The sequence below is a fragment of the Limulus polyphemus genome, unplaced genomic scaffold, assembly GCF_000517525.1.
Source record: "Limulus polyphemus unplaced genomic scaffold, Limulus_polyphemus-2.1.2 Scaffold44, whole genome shotgun sequence".
In the NCBI taxonomy this organism is placed as follows: Eukaryota; Metazoa; Arthropoda; class Merostomata; order Xiphosura; family Limulidae; genus Limulus; species Limulus polyphemus.
The window spans coordinates 907307-925059 of NW_013665654.1; the positions used below are offsets into that span (position 1 = coordinate 907307).

At 33.6% G+C, this 17753-nt stretch overlaps 1 protein-coding gene across 1 annotated transcript in view; it reads right to left on the minus strand.

Moving 5' to 3' along the window:
* The window catches only part of LOC106462161 (plexin-B-like), a 256950-nt gene that overhangs the window by 33473 nt on the left and 205724 nt on the right, over positions 1-17753 (minus strand). Inside the window, exons 5-8 of the mRNA XM_022389702.1 lie at positions 13000-14340; positions 7816-7992; positions 4245-4373; positions 3265-3365 (exon numbers count right to left, since the gene is read on the minus strand). Of these exons, the coding sequence (XP_022245410.1) occupies positions 3265-3365; positions 4245-4373; positions 7816-7992; positions 13000-14292 (1700 nt within the window). The 5' untranslated portion in view covers positions 14293-14340. The remainder of the gene's footprint in view (positions 1-3264; positions 3366-4244; positions 4374-7815; positions 7993-12999; positions 14341-17753) is intronic.

Sequence of the window (17753 nt, forward strand, 5' to 3'; positions counted from 1 at the left end):
AATATTATACTTGAGCTTTTAAGAGCATTTCCTAATGAAAACTCCCAGTGCTTAAGCCTTGGTGTATTTGCAAGTCTTTTGGTCAACTTCAAATTTATTTTTCTTCTACTTTACAGATTCATCCTATTTGGGCTTTGTTATATACAAACACATACACATATGTATGTATGTATAAAAACCTCTCAAAACTTCTTTCCATTTTTGAGAGAACTTTGACCACCTTTAATTTTGTATTTCTTATTCGGGAAAGATTTTTTACCACCTTCACGTTTTTATTCCTTATTTAAGTTTAATTTGAATTTTGATCATCCTCAATTAACTTTTTTTCTTTATGAAAAAAAGAATACACGAGACTTTGGATTATAAAAAAAAATGATGAAGGCTAGAGGTTTTGTCAAAATTTTGAATAATTTTAATTTTGCCTTTCTTTTGCAAGAAATAGTTGGTTTAAACGTACAATACAAAACAATCCATTGGTATTTTTGTCTGAATTTCGACCGCATTCATTTTTTCTTATTCCTGCAGTAGTGATAAAACAGATTTGAGTTTTAAAATAATTATGTTTGTCTAGCGTGTTTGTCAAGATTTTGACCATATTCAAGTTTCTCTTCTACAAAAAAGGTAAACCTGATGGGGGATTATGAAATAACCATTTTTTTTGTTTGTTTACTATCATCAAAACTTACACGACACTGGGGTTTTCTTTGTATTTTGACCACGAATAACTGTTACATTTCCTCTATAGGAAATATACATCTGATCTAGGTTCATAAAAAATCCGTTTTTTAAGTAACACTTTAATGCTTAATAATTATAAAAAAATTCTTACGTTGAAATTCAGTAAACAATTAAGCATTGGCGTTTCCGCTTAAGTACAAACATTTACATTACAACAGATAATGTGTTATGAGGAACATACATAATAAATATAGTGCCAATTTTTATATTTTCGTTTACACATTTGGTCACAATTTAATAATATTATGAAAAAGAAGTAGATAGTAATATCATAAGAGTTTACATGGAAAGAGACTTTCGAAGAAAATATTTCTCGTTTTCACAAATTCCGTGAACAAGAGAAAAAAAGGTACTTGCAATTCATTTTCGGTCCCCTAAGACGTGATTGCATTTCCACAGTTTATGAATGGTATCATTTTGTTATGTAACAATGAGAAAAACTGTTCGTTTTAGTCTATCTTAAAGAAAGCATAAGTTACAATTTAAGAAAAACTTCACATAGGGCTTATTAATTTTGGTGAGGGAGTGTTTATAAACTTTTTAGCACTGAGGAATATTAATGTTATACTCTCTAAAAGTAATGACGTCTAAGGCAAACACCACTCATAAATGTAGATCAACTCATGTTGATTTTTCTATCACCCGTATTGTAAACACCGGTGATAGCGGCATGCTAATGTAGGCTTAATGTTTATTCATAAACAAAACTTGTGAAAACGTTTAATCTGACGCTGTTATTGAACAATAGAAACTAAGGAACACGTGGGCGACATCTGAAACGTGCACGGTTAAGTTGACTGTAAACACTATTATATGGTCTATTTGCATTTAACACCGACAGGAGACATCGTGTCGGAAAATCGCATCTCCTTTTATTTGGACACCGAGACTTCAATTTTGTAACAGCGTATGCACTATGCGTCTTACATAGCTAACTTTACCTCTTATTTTAATCAAGTTTATTGTTACATATTAGTTTTCTTTTTATATGTTAATATCATTACAGAGAATAGAATATGTGGACAATCTAATTCTAAGAAGTGAAAATACAAGCTTGCTCAGAAGCTACAGATATCCGAAACGACCGATCCATAGTCATGATTATCAGTGTCTCGCTTCTCGTCACAGTTAAAATGCTTCAATTAGCGATATATTAACTTGGAATTATTCACTTCATTACTGACAGTTTTCATGTTGTAATAGGGGACAGAATAATTCATATTCTAATCACTGATTAAGTCAACCATAACAGTACTTTGGTGATGGCTCATACCACCTCTCAAGGCGATAATATGCCTCAAAGTCCATGCGAGAAATCTTTCAACGTTTTCTAAATGTCGAAATTTTCGTTTAATTTCACATTAAATTCTTTCTGTCATTAATTAATTAATTAAAACCCTACAGCGAGTATACCTAAACTGCAGAGTAAATAATTAAACGTTAAATTCTAAAGTCGATTACAAATCCGCCCGATTTTTGATTGGATGCGGTGTTTGGCCACACATCTTAGCCTGTTCTTGCATGACAGCACTGTATGTGATACCAAATCTTGCATGGCGGTGTCAGGATGTCAGATTTTTCCATGTTCTAACTATAGTAAACAAATATCCACTTAAAAACAAGTTCGTTTATTTCATACATGGAGAAGTTAAATGTTTCATAAGAATTATGCGAAGCTAAGATTATTTCTCAGGCTAAAAGCTATTAACATTAATTAGTTCATAGCATACGGCATAACAGTACAGAAGACAAATTACAATTAAATCGTTCACACAAATGGACAAAGTGGTACTCATAAAACGCAAAATGATGACATTACACATCTTATTAAGCTAGTTTTTCAGCAAATTGTCATTTAACGAAACAAATGGAACAAGCATTTGTGTGTGCACGCACAAATTAAATGCATAATTTTAACTTTACATTACTATACATTAATAACACAAATAATAGTACATGATCTGAAATAAATTAGTATTGATAACATATTCGTTTTTAGTCTTTCAAAGGTTTGTTTAATATTGATAATATATTCGTTTTTAGTCTTTCAAAGGTTTGTTTAATATTGATAAAATATTCATTTTTAGTCTTTGAAAGGTTTGTTTATTATTGATAAAATATTCGATTTTAGTCTTTGAAAGGTTTGTTTATTATTGATAAAATATTCGATTTTAGTCTTTGAAAGGTTTGTTTATTATTGATAAAATATTCATTTTTAGTCTTTGAAAGGTTTGTTTATTATTGATAAAATATTCGATTTTAGTCTTTAAAAGGTTTATTTATTATTGATAAAATATTCGTTTTTAGTCTTTGAAAAGTTTGTTTATTTTTGATAAAATATTCGATTTTAGTCTTTGAAATGTTTGTTTATTATTGATAAAATATTCGTTTTTAGTCTTTGAAAGGTTTGCTTATTATTGATGAATATTCGTTTTTAGTCTTTCAAAGGTTTGTTTATTATGGAGTAAAATTTAGACAATTTATCCTTGACAACTTGGACGAACTCAACTTTCATTATAAACTTACCGCTTCTCCAAAGAACACCATCCACAATAAGGGTTTCTGGCTTTTAGGCACAATTCACAACTGTTGAACTGCTGGCACTGTTCGATCTTTAACTTAGTTAACTGCACGAAAAACAGAAAAAGTTATAAAGCATTTCTATATTTCTAGTCATAAATATTCTGTCTTTGATATTTTTAAATATTTATTCAAAATTTTAGTGATAGTAATAAGTCATAAGAACCGAAAGAAAAACTAGAAAAATTATAAACAGATCTGCAAAGCAACCGATTTTATTTTTGTCCTTTTTTACAAGAGGGTTAAATTTCAAGTAGTTTAGGTTTATTCAGTGAAAATGTACATTTCCAATGGTTTCACACAAAATTCATTGCAATTACACGCCTACACGGAATAACACCTCTTTAGAAAATAAAGAAAATCACGAGTCATTGAACTTTAAGATATGAAATGAGTGTTTATTTGGCAAATAAAACATTACTCTGATATTGCACAGATCAAGACTTATCAAAGCTCTTTTTTGGGATGGGGGGAGGGGACCTGAAGTTAGCTATACTTTTGTGACGTTTTCTTTCTTATAAGCTAATATACTTATCAGAATAATGCTTAGTTTGAACAATACAAGTATGATCTCTCTAACAAAAAACATGACTTCTAAATACTTTATATATATGACTTGATAAATAATGATAAAACTTTACAAAAATCAAGTTATTATTTTAAAGCGTAAGAGGGGGAGTTCGTGAAATTTCTATTATTCTATTAAATTTCTATTACTTATAAATATGCCTATCCATAGTTGAAAAGCTTTCTTTTCTTTTAAATAAAAACAATGAAAAGTAAAGCTAAATAAAAACAAGTGCTATGATGATGTTACAAGTTTTCATGAAATATAAATGGACTTTCAGCCAAAGCTTTAATTCACTATGTCACGTGGTTTAAAGTCCAAAGCACACATTGCACTGCAGCGAAACATCAAAACGAACCTTGTAAGGCGAAGCCACATAGATGAACTGTTCTGTGGCATCAAGATTGAGGTTGGAAATAATTGGGTTACCTGGATCAACAGCCACCTCTTCAAACTCCTCGGCGTCTTCTCCACTGTTAATCAGTACCTGAGTATATTCAATATACCGATATGCACATCTGTTAATAAATCTGCCTCTTATTCGCTTTCTCTTTGTCTGTCTGCATGTCTCTATATAACGATCTACATACACGTCCGTTGTTTAACGTTATCTCTATATCCGTCTACATCTACATTACAATATAGTACCAGTTGCCTAGTTTTGTCCACGTGCTACTATTTATCTGCATCTATCTGTCTGTCAATGTATTTATAAGCATTTTTGTCTATCTATGTATCTTTCAGTTTTACCAATTTGGACTGCATATGACAAGGTAAAAATAAACCTTTCTTTTTATTTGTTATTGCATGTGTCACTATTATCACTTTCTAGTTTTGAGGACGAAGTAGTGGTTAACGGAAGATAATTCTCATATCAAAAGCAATTGAAATGCGAAACGATAATAATGTTAAATTATATACGTGTTACTCTCTATGGAAACGGAAGTAAAAATAAATTCCGTTTAATATTATTGGAGTAATCAAACACGTTCCGCGTTATCAGAGAAACAAACAAAATTGGAAAGTTATTCTACAAGAAATGTTTGTTTAATGACGTTATGAAGGACATTAAAATGCTGTTCACTCTCTACTTTATCCCACTAAAACCAGAGGAGTAGTGAATGCTTGTCTGCACCACTGACTAAAACAAAGCTAAACATTACAGAGTATGCTATTTTTCTTTCAGATTCTGATGGACTTAATTAATTCTATACTTCCTCTATATACAAACAACGAAACAGTTGAAAGAGATGCATACGCTTTAAATACTGTTAACTACTTTAACAGCATATCTCTTAGATCAATAAAAAAAGTCACTGCACCTCTGGGTAATTCGCTTTAAAAAGTCTGCAGACAATCCTATGGAAAAATATGTTTAATACTTAATATGTGTCTTCAAGTACTCTTATAGTTAATCTCTGGACTTTTCGCGGAAACTTAGTTATATGGTTTATGGTTGTTACTTTGCTTACTTGACATTTCAATTGAAGTACACGAAGTACCTTTTGCAAATATATAAATAATAATTCAAAGTACCACAACAGCCATTTATTCATAGTTACACGTACACACGCGCACGCAAAATCAGATATAATATTTACACCAAGTTCAAGATGCAATCTGAATAAACGAGAAGGCTCTAAAATTAAGTCTGCCTTAAAGTAAGAAAAACCTTCTGAAATGCTAGATATCAAGTAGAATGACATTTCACGACAATCCATATGATGAAGTATCTACATGCTACGGAAACTGAACTCTACCAACGCCCCACTTTGCACCGCTATATGATTAAGTATGGGGTCAATTGCTGTTGATAAGCGCACGACATAAGCACTTACTCGAAGTTAATGATTAAACTTCGCTGGAAAATGACCTCCTAAGTTCAAGCAGGGTAGGTTAATCAATTTCTCTGTTAAAACCGGGATAAATACACTGAGGTCAACACTAAGCAGGAAATGCACATTTCTAAAAGGAATTCACTTACCATTTACCATAAAGGCACCTGAAAAAATTAGGACGAGTTTATTCCCAAGAACTCGTAAACGTTCCAGTCTATTAATTTTATAGATATATTTTTTTCAACGCTGTTCTATAATTGTTATTAACATACAGAATGGCACTGTAAATGTCATGTATTAAGTGAAATCAGTTTACATATTAGATTAACCTGAAGTTGAATTATTATTGAACTAATAAAGGTAATATTTCAGGTATTCTTGAATTATTATTGAACTAATACACATAATATTTTAGGTATTCACCCAACAACTATAAACGTTAACAAGATACGGCAACTCGTGTTAACAAACAGTTTTATAACGGTGGAAAACTAAGAGTTTTTCTACACAGAATACATTCTGACAAGGTCACAACTCTTCTTAAATAAAATAACATCGGCATCATTCACTTAATAAGACCAATTAATTGTAGTCAGCTGGCAAGAAGAAAAAATGCGTAAAGCGAAAAGTCCTGTTTTGTTAGCGCATTGCAATTGAAACAAAAAACTCCGACAGACTGAGGACCTAGGCCAAGTACCAAAGGGCGGTAAAGAGTCTGTGAAAAGAAACAGTTTGAGTCTTACTGCCGGATGCATGGATGTGCTTCCCACTGAGACTGTTGACTGATAAGAACCAGTTGTTAAAACTGGAAGCTTCAGTTAAAAAGATTAGTTTCTCTAGCTTTCATCACAACAGCCGACCATCAGATGGGCTAAATTACTAGAAAAAGGTTTCGACGTCTACTAAATATCGCTGAAAACACAACTGTATTACTATAAATACCATTTTTACCAACATTTGACAATAAACTAACCAGAGTAGTGTAAATTATCTCGTTGACAGGTTGATAAGAAGTGAAATCAATAAGTTAACCAATGCAACGGTATATTAGATATCACACTGAGTTTGTTTGTTTGAAGTTAAACACAAAGCTACACAATGGGCTATTTGTGCTTTGCCCACCACGGGTATCGAAACCCGGTTTCTAGTGTTGTAAGTCCGCAGATATACTGCTGTGCCGTTGGGGAGCTATCACACAGAAAAAGCAGTATACTTCTGAATACAATAATTAATTACTTGATTTTATGAGATGTAAAGACCTTGCTCACTGTTTTCAAATCAATTCAATTATTGTTTCAAGGTAATAGTTAGAAATTAAACGATGTTTTAAGTGAAACAACTGTATTTGTAGTCACTTTTGCCCACTCCCCTCTATTTTGATGAGTGAGACTGGCGATGGTTTGAAAAGATTTAAAACATTTAACTTTTGTGTAGTGTAGTTATTGCAAATTTGGAACAAAATGTGGCCAAAAAATAAAACTGTGGTTACATTTACCGAGCTAGTTGTCGAAATATAGAACTGCTATCGTAATTGGAGTTGTGACGTTATCAAGGTTCACTGTTCCAAAACTTTACGAATCCAACTGAAGGTGTAATTTTCAATTGCAAATGATGCGCTAAGGTTTGATCACTTAATTTTACTTTAGATCACTAAAGTTTAGGTTAGGTTTTAGGTTTTTAGAATTTCGCACAAAGCTACACGAGAGCTATCTGCGCTAACCATCCCTAATTTAGCAGTGTAAGACTAGAGGGAAGGTAGCTAGTCATTACCACCCACCGCCAACTCTTGGGCTACTCTTTGACCAACGAATAGTAGGATTGACCGTCACACTATAACGCCTCCCACGGTTGAAAGGGCGAGCATGTTTGGTGGGACGGGGATTCGAACCTACGACCCTCAGATTGCGAGTCGAGCGCCGTAACCACTTGGCCATGCCAGGCCAAGATCACTAAGGAAAGAAATCATATCAGGATGAATGTACTAACAAGCCTGCTTGTAATGTATATAGTCTCTTTTACTTTTATCTAAACGACGCTTGAAGACATTACTCACAATCAATCAATAAGAACAAAAACAAACATCAGTCCAACCTTTTTCAGATACCCTGTATCGGTTCCGACAAAAGCGACAGTGTGCTGGGCAGTGGTGATGCTGGTTACTGCAGTCAAAGTCACGTTGAAAAAGGTCAGAGCAGGGGTCACTGTGATCGGAACTGTTCCATTCAACTTCAGGGTTTCCATGCAAAAACTAAAGATGTTTCCTCCTTTCTGGAAATTACAAAATATATAACTAAGATTAATTCAAACACAACATCAAACCATGAACAGTAAAATGTGTAACTTCTGTAGTTTTAAATATATCCTATATTTACAAACTTGTGTTTACAAAATAAATTTTTTTATCGTAATAATAGAATAAACTTGTCAGAACATTATTGGAATCTAAAATACACAAATTGATCTCACGAATAGGTTTGTTGCTTGTTGGTTTTTTTTTTCTATAGTTAAGCACAAAGATGGGCTATCAGTGCTCTGCCCATCACGGGTATCAAAACCCGGTTTATAGCGTTATAAGTCCACAGACATGCCGCTGTGCCACTGGGGGCCTCACGAATAGGAGCCCAAACTATACAAAAAACATTATTTATCAGTACACATTATGTACTTTTTATAAATTTATCATCGCTGATTTTATCGATCAAAAGTAACAGAATTCACGTTAATGTTTACAAATAATAAACTGTAAAGAATGAAAACCGGAATTATATTTATTGATTTAATAACTGCAACAATTTTCATGTATCTTGTTTCGTGTACTGCCACATTGAGCCCAGCATGGCCAGGTGGCTAGGGCGCTCGACTCGCAATCTGAGGTTCGCGAGTTCGAATGTTCGTCACACCAAACATGCTCGCCCTTTCAGCCGTGGGTGCGTCACAATGTGTCGGTCAATCCCACTATTCGTTGGTAAAAGAGTAGACCAAGAGTTGGCGGTGGGTGATGATGCCTTCCCTCTAGTCTTACACTGCTAAATTAGGGACGGCTAGCGCAGATAGCCCTCGTGTAGCTTTGCGCGAAATTCAAAAACAAAAACTGCCACACTGGATTAAACCCAGTGCTAAACTCCCTGGAAAATCAATCTTAAGATTTGACATTCAATCAGACATCGTATGTTCAAAACTGTAAAATACTTAACGCCTCGAAATGCATTAAATATTGCACTGTAAGATAAGCTCTAATGTTTATTAGAAAATTTACGGTAGCCATATTTCATAAAATAGCTTTGTCTCGACATTTCTACACCATCGACGTGAGAAAGCAGCTTGATACAGGGTATTTATTATTCATTGTTTATGTACTGACGTCACTACAATAATAATTAAACAATCAAAACTTACGATTAGTTCCATACCTCTCCTGAACTCGGTGACTGACTATTGGTATTCATACAATAATATTTCATGTACAATATCTAAAAACCGTTTCACAAAACCTTAGAAACTCTTAGCTGTAGTGACAATGAAACTTAAAACCTGATTACATAGCAGGCTATTTTGCATGAAACAAAATTACAATGGAATTAATACGAATTACTGGGGTTTGCGCAGTGAAAAATGAAGTTCAAAACACTGTGCATGTTTTTGTGCTCAACATGTTTGAATTTACTCTCGAACATATTTAATTTTAACATCTTGAAACTCGGAATGATTTTCCAATTAATTCGATTATTATCGTTAGAAAATAAATTGTTTTTCCTACATTGGTTAAGGTTTTCATAAATAGTCTCAACTGAATGTTACGCTGAAAAGTTGAATTAAAGCAGTTTCGGTTTCAAAAACAATGTTTATTTTAGTTTTCATCAAACTACACAAGGGCTATATGCGCATAGCCGTTTCTAATTTGGGAACTGACTGACTAAAGAAGGCAACTACTGAACAGTACCCACCGCCAACTCTTGATCTACTCTTATATGATTGAATAGTGAGACATGACCGTCACTTTTATTGTGTACCCACGATTCCAAACTACGGAGCGCGTTTTTGTAACAAAGGAAGAAGAACCACGAATTCTCAGAATCACGTACTCTATCGCAATATAGGATAACACCCATTCTCTCAGAACCAAGAAGTCCACTTCAGCAGTTATTGGGGTCATTATATACATCATTCATTTAGTTCACAAAGCTAGTCTCACTTACTATAAAAAGAAGAAAAGGTTGCTTTTAATAATTAACTCGGAAACTACAGGCATTTTAGAAACCTCACTTGTGTGTGACTTGTAAAACTGCGATTGATTCAGAAGGGTTGAAGTGTAAACTTCGTTGAAACATGAACTTTAAACTAATTAATTATCTAATTCATTAAAAAAGATCAAAATGCCTACTTACCATAATACGCTTTTCAAAATCAATTCCTAGTACAGTAACAACCAAGACTAATTATATACTTAAAATGAACAAAGTTGAACCAACGTTTGAATAGTGTAGATGTGAGAAAAGCAGACGTTTGAAAAAATTATGATCAATAAATACAACAAATTATTTAAGAAAAATGAAAACTTGTCAGTAATACGAATATCAAACAAAACTATCATTCTACAAACCTTGGGCAGAAAACAATTTGTTTAATTTATAAAACAACCGATAAAAATTAAAGTCATAAAATATTTTCAATTTAAATAAACAAAAGCTAACATTGGGTCAGTTTCTTTTGATGAAATCACTCAATATAAATGTAAAATTAAATTATGCAGCGTTTTTTTTTACGGCGACTACGTGCTAAATGTGCGTACATACGGAATTCATCCACTCTAGTTACTGTAGTGGAACTAATACAATACCATCCAATTAGCTAACGGTCCCGCAGGGGTTTACTTTCGAAGGTCTTCACAGCTTTGCAAAAGAATTTTTGCGAACCAAAGAAAGAAGCAAAATTTCTCTTACTCTAAGTAAAGTATTGGTTTGAGACAGCTCATCAATATTTAAACCATGTAGTTAAAGTAAAAATCTGTCAAGTGATCTTAAAAAATGCCAAGATGAAGGAGAGAATTAAAAGCAGTTCTTTCAAATTCATCGAGTTTTGATCGAAATCATTTAGTTTTAAAATAACTCTATAGAAAAACCAAAAGCATTTTATGCAGATATTTTGTGGAATATCTTATGTACGCCTTGAAATGTATCAGAGATTAAAATATGAAACGCACTTGAGAAGGTGTCTTCAATTCTTTACTATTTTAAGTAGAATACAAGTATAAATTATGAACTAGTATTTGTCCTTAATCTTATAAGAATTAACTAATCAAATAAATGTTAATCAAGGTCTAGGTTTTGATATAACATAAAGCAAGTAATAATAATTTTATATTTATATATACACACACACATTAACTTTCTGTACATGTCCAACGCGATTCGAATCCTAGTAAGACGACACTTTGTTTGGTCACATCAGAAATCAGCTAAATGAATTACAAGTTAATATAGACAATATAAGCAAACTTTAAACCCTGTATCATCAAAAATGACAGAGAGTTTTACTTTAAAAGATGATTACCACTCACTTTCATTTGTTTCTCTACCCAACAAGCCCAAAACAAAGCAAGAAACTATTGCTAAGATACCAAACCAGAAAGTGACCAACCCATCAAATTGTTCATCTTTCTTTTAGATAACTCTACAACTACTTTATCACTAACGTCAATTTAAACCTAAATCTAGTCTATATGTTTCTGGCAGAGCATGATGTTATCGCTTAATCGTAAGAACTAGTAGTAATTTAAAAAAAAAGTCTAGTGTAAATGATGTTATCGTTCCTTCTTGATGTTAGCTTTTTTTAGAAAAATCTGGTGTTCCTTAAAAAGCTTAAGTACAGGGTGAAAGAGGAATTACCAGCCAATAATAGATGTACAAAGCATTGGGTATTCTACATATTACAGTCATAGGGAGCCAACCCGTATATTATGTATGAAGTGATGGAGTAAAGAAAATCAATACACATAATATTAAATTTTATTACATACATTCATATAATACATTAGCTTACATACTGGAAAAAAACCGTCACAAAACAAGTAATAAAAAACATTTTGTAAATGTAAAATTATATAGGGATGGCAGAACCAAAAATAAAATGCAGACAAGAATACAGGGACGATACAGCTATACGTAGTTCATTCCTACATGACTTTCAATATTAAAATTTAATGTTACACTGTAAAATGCATACTTGACTTTAATATTATTGCATTTGGAAGTTATATATTGCTGACTGTTGATATGCAGTTTGTTTATCATAGTATCATGGTCAGGGTAGGCATCGATGTAGTGTAATTAAGAGCCTAGAACTTACGTCCAAGGAAAACCAAGTTGAGTCAAAACATAACTTGATTATTACAGACTAGTACAGACTCTCGCTATGAGGTTTGTCGAATTGACCGACCTCGTAACCATATTGCACGCATGCATTTTACAGTGTAACATATTGAAAGTTCTGTAGGGATGATCTATGTGTAGCTGTATCATCCCTACATTCTTGTTTGAATTCTTTTTTGGCACTGCCATCCTTACATCATTTGACATTTACAAAATGTTTTTATTATTTGTTTGTAATAGTTTCAGGCTGAAAAATCATCAATTCATAGTACAGACATACAACATTTTATTTTATGTTCAAAGTACACTTCCCTTTATACTGGCTGGAAATGACAATGTTGTTTTATCTGTGAGACGATCGTCGCGAAATATATCTTACCAATCAGACACGGGCTTTAGAAAGTTCGTGTCCGACGTGATTTGTAGGAGCGTTTGGCACCAGGCACAACTATATTCGCGTCCTGTAAAATTTGGGTTTCTCTTTTTTTTTTCAGTAATGATATGTATATTACTGCTTAAAATATCAATAGCGCTAGTGAGAGCTCTTGCTGGAATGACAGTATCTAAAGGAAAATCATTCCTCGAATACAGAACAAAATAGCATTTAAACTGTTTCTTACTGTCTTTAAATGTTTACTTTTTAAAATAATATTACTCTACTGAAAATAGGGCGTTATTGACAGTGCGGTGTTGGAAAAGGGGAGAAACTTTCATTGAGGAACTTGGGTACGACACTCACTCATTCGTGTATTTTGGTCTGTGATTACAAAGTAAACTCATCTGTTACCCTCTGAAATATTAATTATTTTTATGAACAATCTCTTATTAATTAATATTTCAAATCATTCTGTGATATCATGTATATCTCTCAATCATTAAAGTTTGTACTTTGGTGCTTCTTACTTACCCCGGGCTCGGGACAATCTTCAATACTCCCGGCTATGTAATCCATATTACGAGTAAGCGCACTGCCGTTGTAACACATATGAATATTCTCTGTAAAACGTTGTTCAATTTCGGCCAGGGAATAAACACAAACAGCAGAAGGAGGGGAGGACGCAGAAGTGTGATCAGCACTTGAAGCGAATATGCCAATAAAAACATCAGAACCTGCGTCAATTTGGAGAGTTGTTGCAAGATCAGAACCAGCTGGAACCACAAATGCATCCTGGAGTAAGTTGAAGTCAGTGCCGTCTGGCTCCACACAGTGTAACGTCACTTCTGTATAGGTGTTATATCCTGCGTCGGATGCACACACTCGTGCCAGTCTGGTCACATAACCCCACTCCTCTAAAGCCCTTAAATGAGACTTCCTTTGTACCGTGGCAAAATAGATGAAGCCACCTGAGTGGAAACCGTAAATATAGTTGACCAGATAGTAGTCTCGCAAATGGAAGCTAATGTCCACCCTAGCAATGGTGGAGAAGGATTTCTCGATAATTCCAAACAGGCGACCACTATCCTCCTCGAGGCTTCTGCTTGTGATAGCAGGAACCATGTCACGATATGGTCCCAAACGACTGTTGGTAGTCGCCACATACAAAACCCTGGAGGGGTAACCAAAGTACTGTGCAGGCCCTATGAAAGCGTATGTAGAAGAGTTCTCGTCATTCGCAGCTACCGGAACAGGAACCAAGTCTTCAACACTCCCAATGTTTTCAAGTTGGTGACGTCGGCAGGCTCCTTGATGCACACTACCACAGACAATTAGCTTGCCTGCTTTACTATCGATGACTAGGACTTTATTAACATTTGTAGTGGCCACTTTCTTCTGGTGGAGACAGTCAGTAGGAGAACATTGGATACTATCCTCTACAGGGCCTGTTCTAATTTCCATCTCCAGTTTTAAAGAACTGTCAAATTGGTAGAGCCAATTGGTGGAACCGACATAGACCCTTCCAGTGTCAGGATCCACTACTACATGAGTGAAATTCACGCTCTCGTTGAACGTTGTATAAGATGCATAAACGTTTGGGTCTTCTTGGGCAGCTACTGTCAAAACTAAAGTCACAAATACAAGGCACACTGACCACATAACACACAGAACAATACTCTGCGTCCGTTTCAAACTGTACTGGCAAACGTTTTTCTGAAGACGTTTTCTCAGGAAGTTCCACGATGTATACCCTATCCCTCCTGGATATGACGTCAATTTGGGAAATAAACTCCAGGTCGGCGCCCTTGTTACAGTCCAATCCATTCTGCTTGTCAACTTAACCTGTTGACTTTATCTTAAGCATGTCATATCCTGCAAATAGAAACCAAACTTTTATGAGCACGTTATCTTTTATGTTCGTCAAAAAAGGGGTAATAATAATAATATGTTAATTTTAATCAAAATACATGACAGTTACTTGTTAAAACACAGAACAAAAAAAAGTATAAAATAAATCTTGCTGCAATTGCAATTTTATCTTGCTTGCAATGTTCAAATAATTTATCGTCTTCCTTGAAATATATTAAAAATATTAGTAACATAAATTATCCCCTCTTCCCACAATGCAAATAAGACATTTTTTTCTTTTGTTTAGAATAGCGGAAGAGAAGTGGAACCTCCTAAGATAGATTTAACAGAGTAATGAGTCGAAATAACAGTATGTTCCATAAGTCAAGCTTGAGACGTACAGAACAGTTTTTAGCGATGAAAGAGAAGACAAAAATTAAATATTTTTAATTCGCTAACGGATGTAGATATCACTAGTTGTTTTTTCTTATTTGTTACCATATGCTTTTATTTAACTATAACCAGAATATTTTTCTTAAATATCAGCATATGCCATAACTTAGTTAGGACTAAACGATTTTTCTATTTGTTACCATATGTTTTTATGTAGTTATGACCAGACAATTTTTTTATTTGCCCCCATATGCGTTTATTTTGCTATGACCAGTATATTTCTTATGTGTCCTCATATACGCTTATCTAGCTATGACCACACGATTTTTAAAAAACAATTATCACATGATTTAATTCAACTACAGCCAGACGACCTTGGTTTGGAGGCTTATCACCTATCCTTTACAAACAAAGGTACAAACCTTTCTTTTAATATTCAGATGATTCTTAGTTACTTCAGACATTTATTATAATTCAACAGCATGAAAGCCTAGGTTAGTTGTATTCTCTAGAGCAGGTATTCTCAAACTGTTGTACGCGTACCACTGGTGATAGGTGGAGCTAATGTAGATGGTACACGACATAATTAATATAAAAAATAATAAAATTTGTAATAAGCCCTATCCGAGCTTTCCACGTACATATACTTACTACTCTTATCACTTATAGACTCACCCTGAATATTTTCTTCACTTCCAACTGACAAAAATGGTACGACATATTCTTCAATCGTGCCAGAAAAAACAATCTCATCCTTCGCATTAATGGGTAAGTGTTAAAAATATGAATTTTTGTTATTAGGTTTTTTTATCTTTTTTAAAAATTAGACCTGTATTTTTTTTGTAATTTTAAAAAATCAAACAAAAAGTGGTACGTGAGTCTGGAACGTTTGAGAACCACTGAATCTTATGACTATAAAAATGGCGTGACTTAAACCTACACAATACATTTCTAAAATGGTATTAAATGAAGATAATTTAAACAATTTTATTTCAAATTCTTTGCATACTTGGATGTAAACCCGTGTAAATAATATTTCAAAACTCTATATAATAATGGTCTAATAGGGTAACTTTGCCTTAGCTGCACCAATTACTTATTACGTTACGCAATTTCTTTAAAAGTCCAACAGTTAAAACCTTTCATACAGTTCACATTATTAATTGAACTTGGCTTATAAAAATTCAATGAAATCCTTTACAAAGGTATTTTTCAGCTCTTAGACATGAAGTATTTCAAATTGTTAGGCTCCGATTCTGGTACTGATCACAATTCCGTGCAATCTACAGTTAAATGTTATCAAACTGTGGTTCATTTCCATCCTGGATAGAATATAACTCAGCTTGACCTAAAGAACATATTTTATTGTGATTTCACTCAAAACATTTGGGATTCTTTGCGTTCTTCGAGGTCTTGCAGTTAAGCATCTTTCTTCTTCACTATTTAAGCCATCATTCAAAAGACGACCCTAAAGCTCTAGTATGGCTCAGTGCACGGGTAGTGTCTAGGAGAATCTTCCTAGCCTAAAGTAGGCATCTAAGCGACTCTAGTTTTACTATTATAATTGTTTACATCATAGACTATTTTAATTCCCAAAGTGTTCATATTAAAGCGTTGTGTTGTGAACTAGCAAAGACCCGCAAAATATTTGCGGTCAAATTAATATCTTTATTGCAACAGTACTTCTTTAATTAAATACAGGATTTCGAGAATAATACAAAATAATTTTAATCGCAGACACCGAAATCTTTAAGTCTACTTGTCTTAGGCTTAACATTAGTTAAGCCTTTATTACTTTACCATACTTAATACATCAATAAATAAACTTATAATGTTATTATACGACCTAACGTTAAACCTTTTTGAAAACTCTGATAAGTTTTAATATGTTGTTGCACAAAATGTCTATTAAAGTATATATTTTCATACGCTGAAATGAAGTGTGCGCCCATGCGCATTTAGATAATAAGGTGCGCGCGCATTTTCAGGACAGACGAAAACTGAGTATTATTATAATAGATTTCGCGCGAAGCAACCCGAGGGCTATCTGAGCCAACCGTCTGTAATTTGAAGTGACAGATTAGAGTGAAGGCAGCAGCCAACATCACCACTTACTGCTTCCTCTTGGGATACCCTTTAACAACGAAGTAGGATTGACCACATATTATAGCGTCCTCAAAGATATTCGGCAATGGTTTCGATCCCGCGACTCAAAGGTTGCAAATAGGGCATCATAACCAAGTTTAATAGAATACAAACTTATATAATCTTACATATGAAGAAATCACAACAGTTATGTTGATATTAACATCTATAGCTATATATTTTATACATACACAAACTACAAATCTCAAATGACATGAACTTATTTGGTTCATTATATCATTCAAATTTCCTTTATGTGAAAAGCGACATTTGAAAAATTCTGTACCATATATACATTTACATGAATGTGCGCGTTTTTCAAATGAGTATTTTCTAACAATTTGTAGGCTAGTTTGTAGATGGGAGGTTTGAAAGTTGTTGAATATGATAATTTAAATATCAAGTACGGTTCAATTATACTTGGGAAAGTTCCTGTTAAGTTAGTTTTATTAAATCTTTTCATTGGTTAGACTTGATAAAACGTAAGTAGCCAAAAGCATGGTTAAATCGTAATTGTTTTCAGATAAATTACATGTTTTTGGTTCGCGGAACAAGTTTAGCAAATTGTACTGAGCTCAAGTAAATGTATAATATTCGGACTATTTTCATGTTTTTCATCAAGACTTAAATTCGTGTCAGTCCTAATAAAACATGCTGGATGAACAAAGTAATGCTATATGTGATTTTTTTTGTTTGTTTGTTTGAGCGCAAATTACACAATAAGTTATCTGCGCTCTGTCAACCGTAGGGTTTGTTTGTTTGTTTTGAATTTCGCGCTAGCCGTCCCTAATTTAGCAGTGTAAGACTAGAGGGAAGGCAGCTAGTCATCACCACCCACCGCCAACTCTTGGGCTACTCTTTTACCAACGAATAGTGGGATTGACCGTCACATTATAACG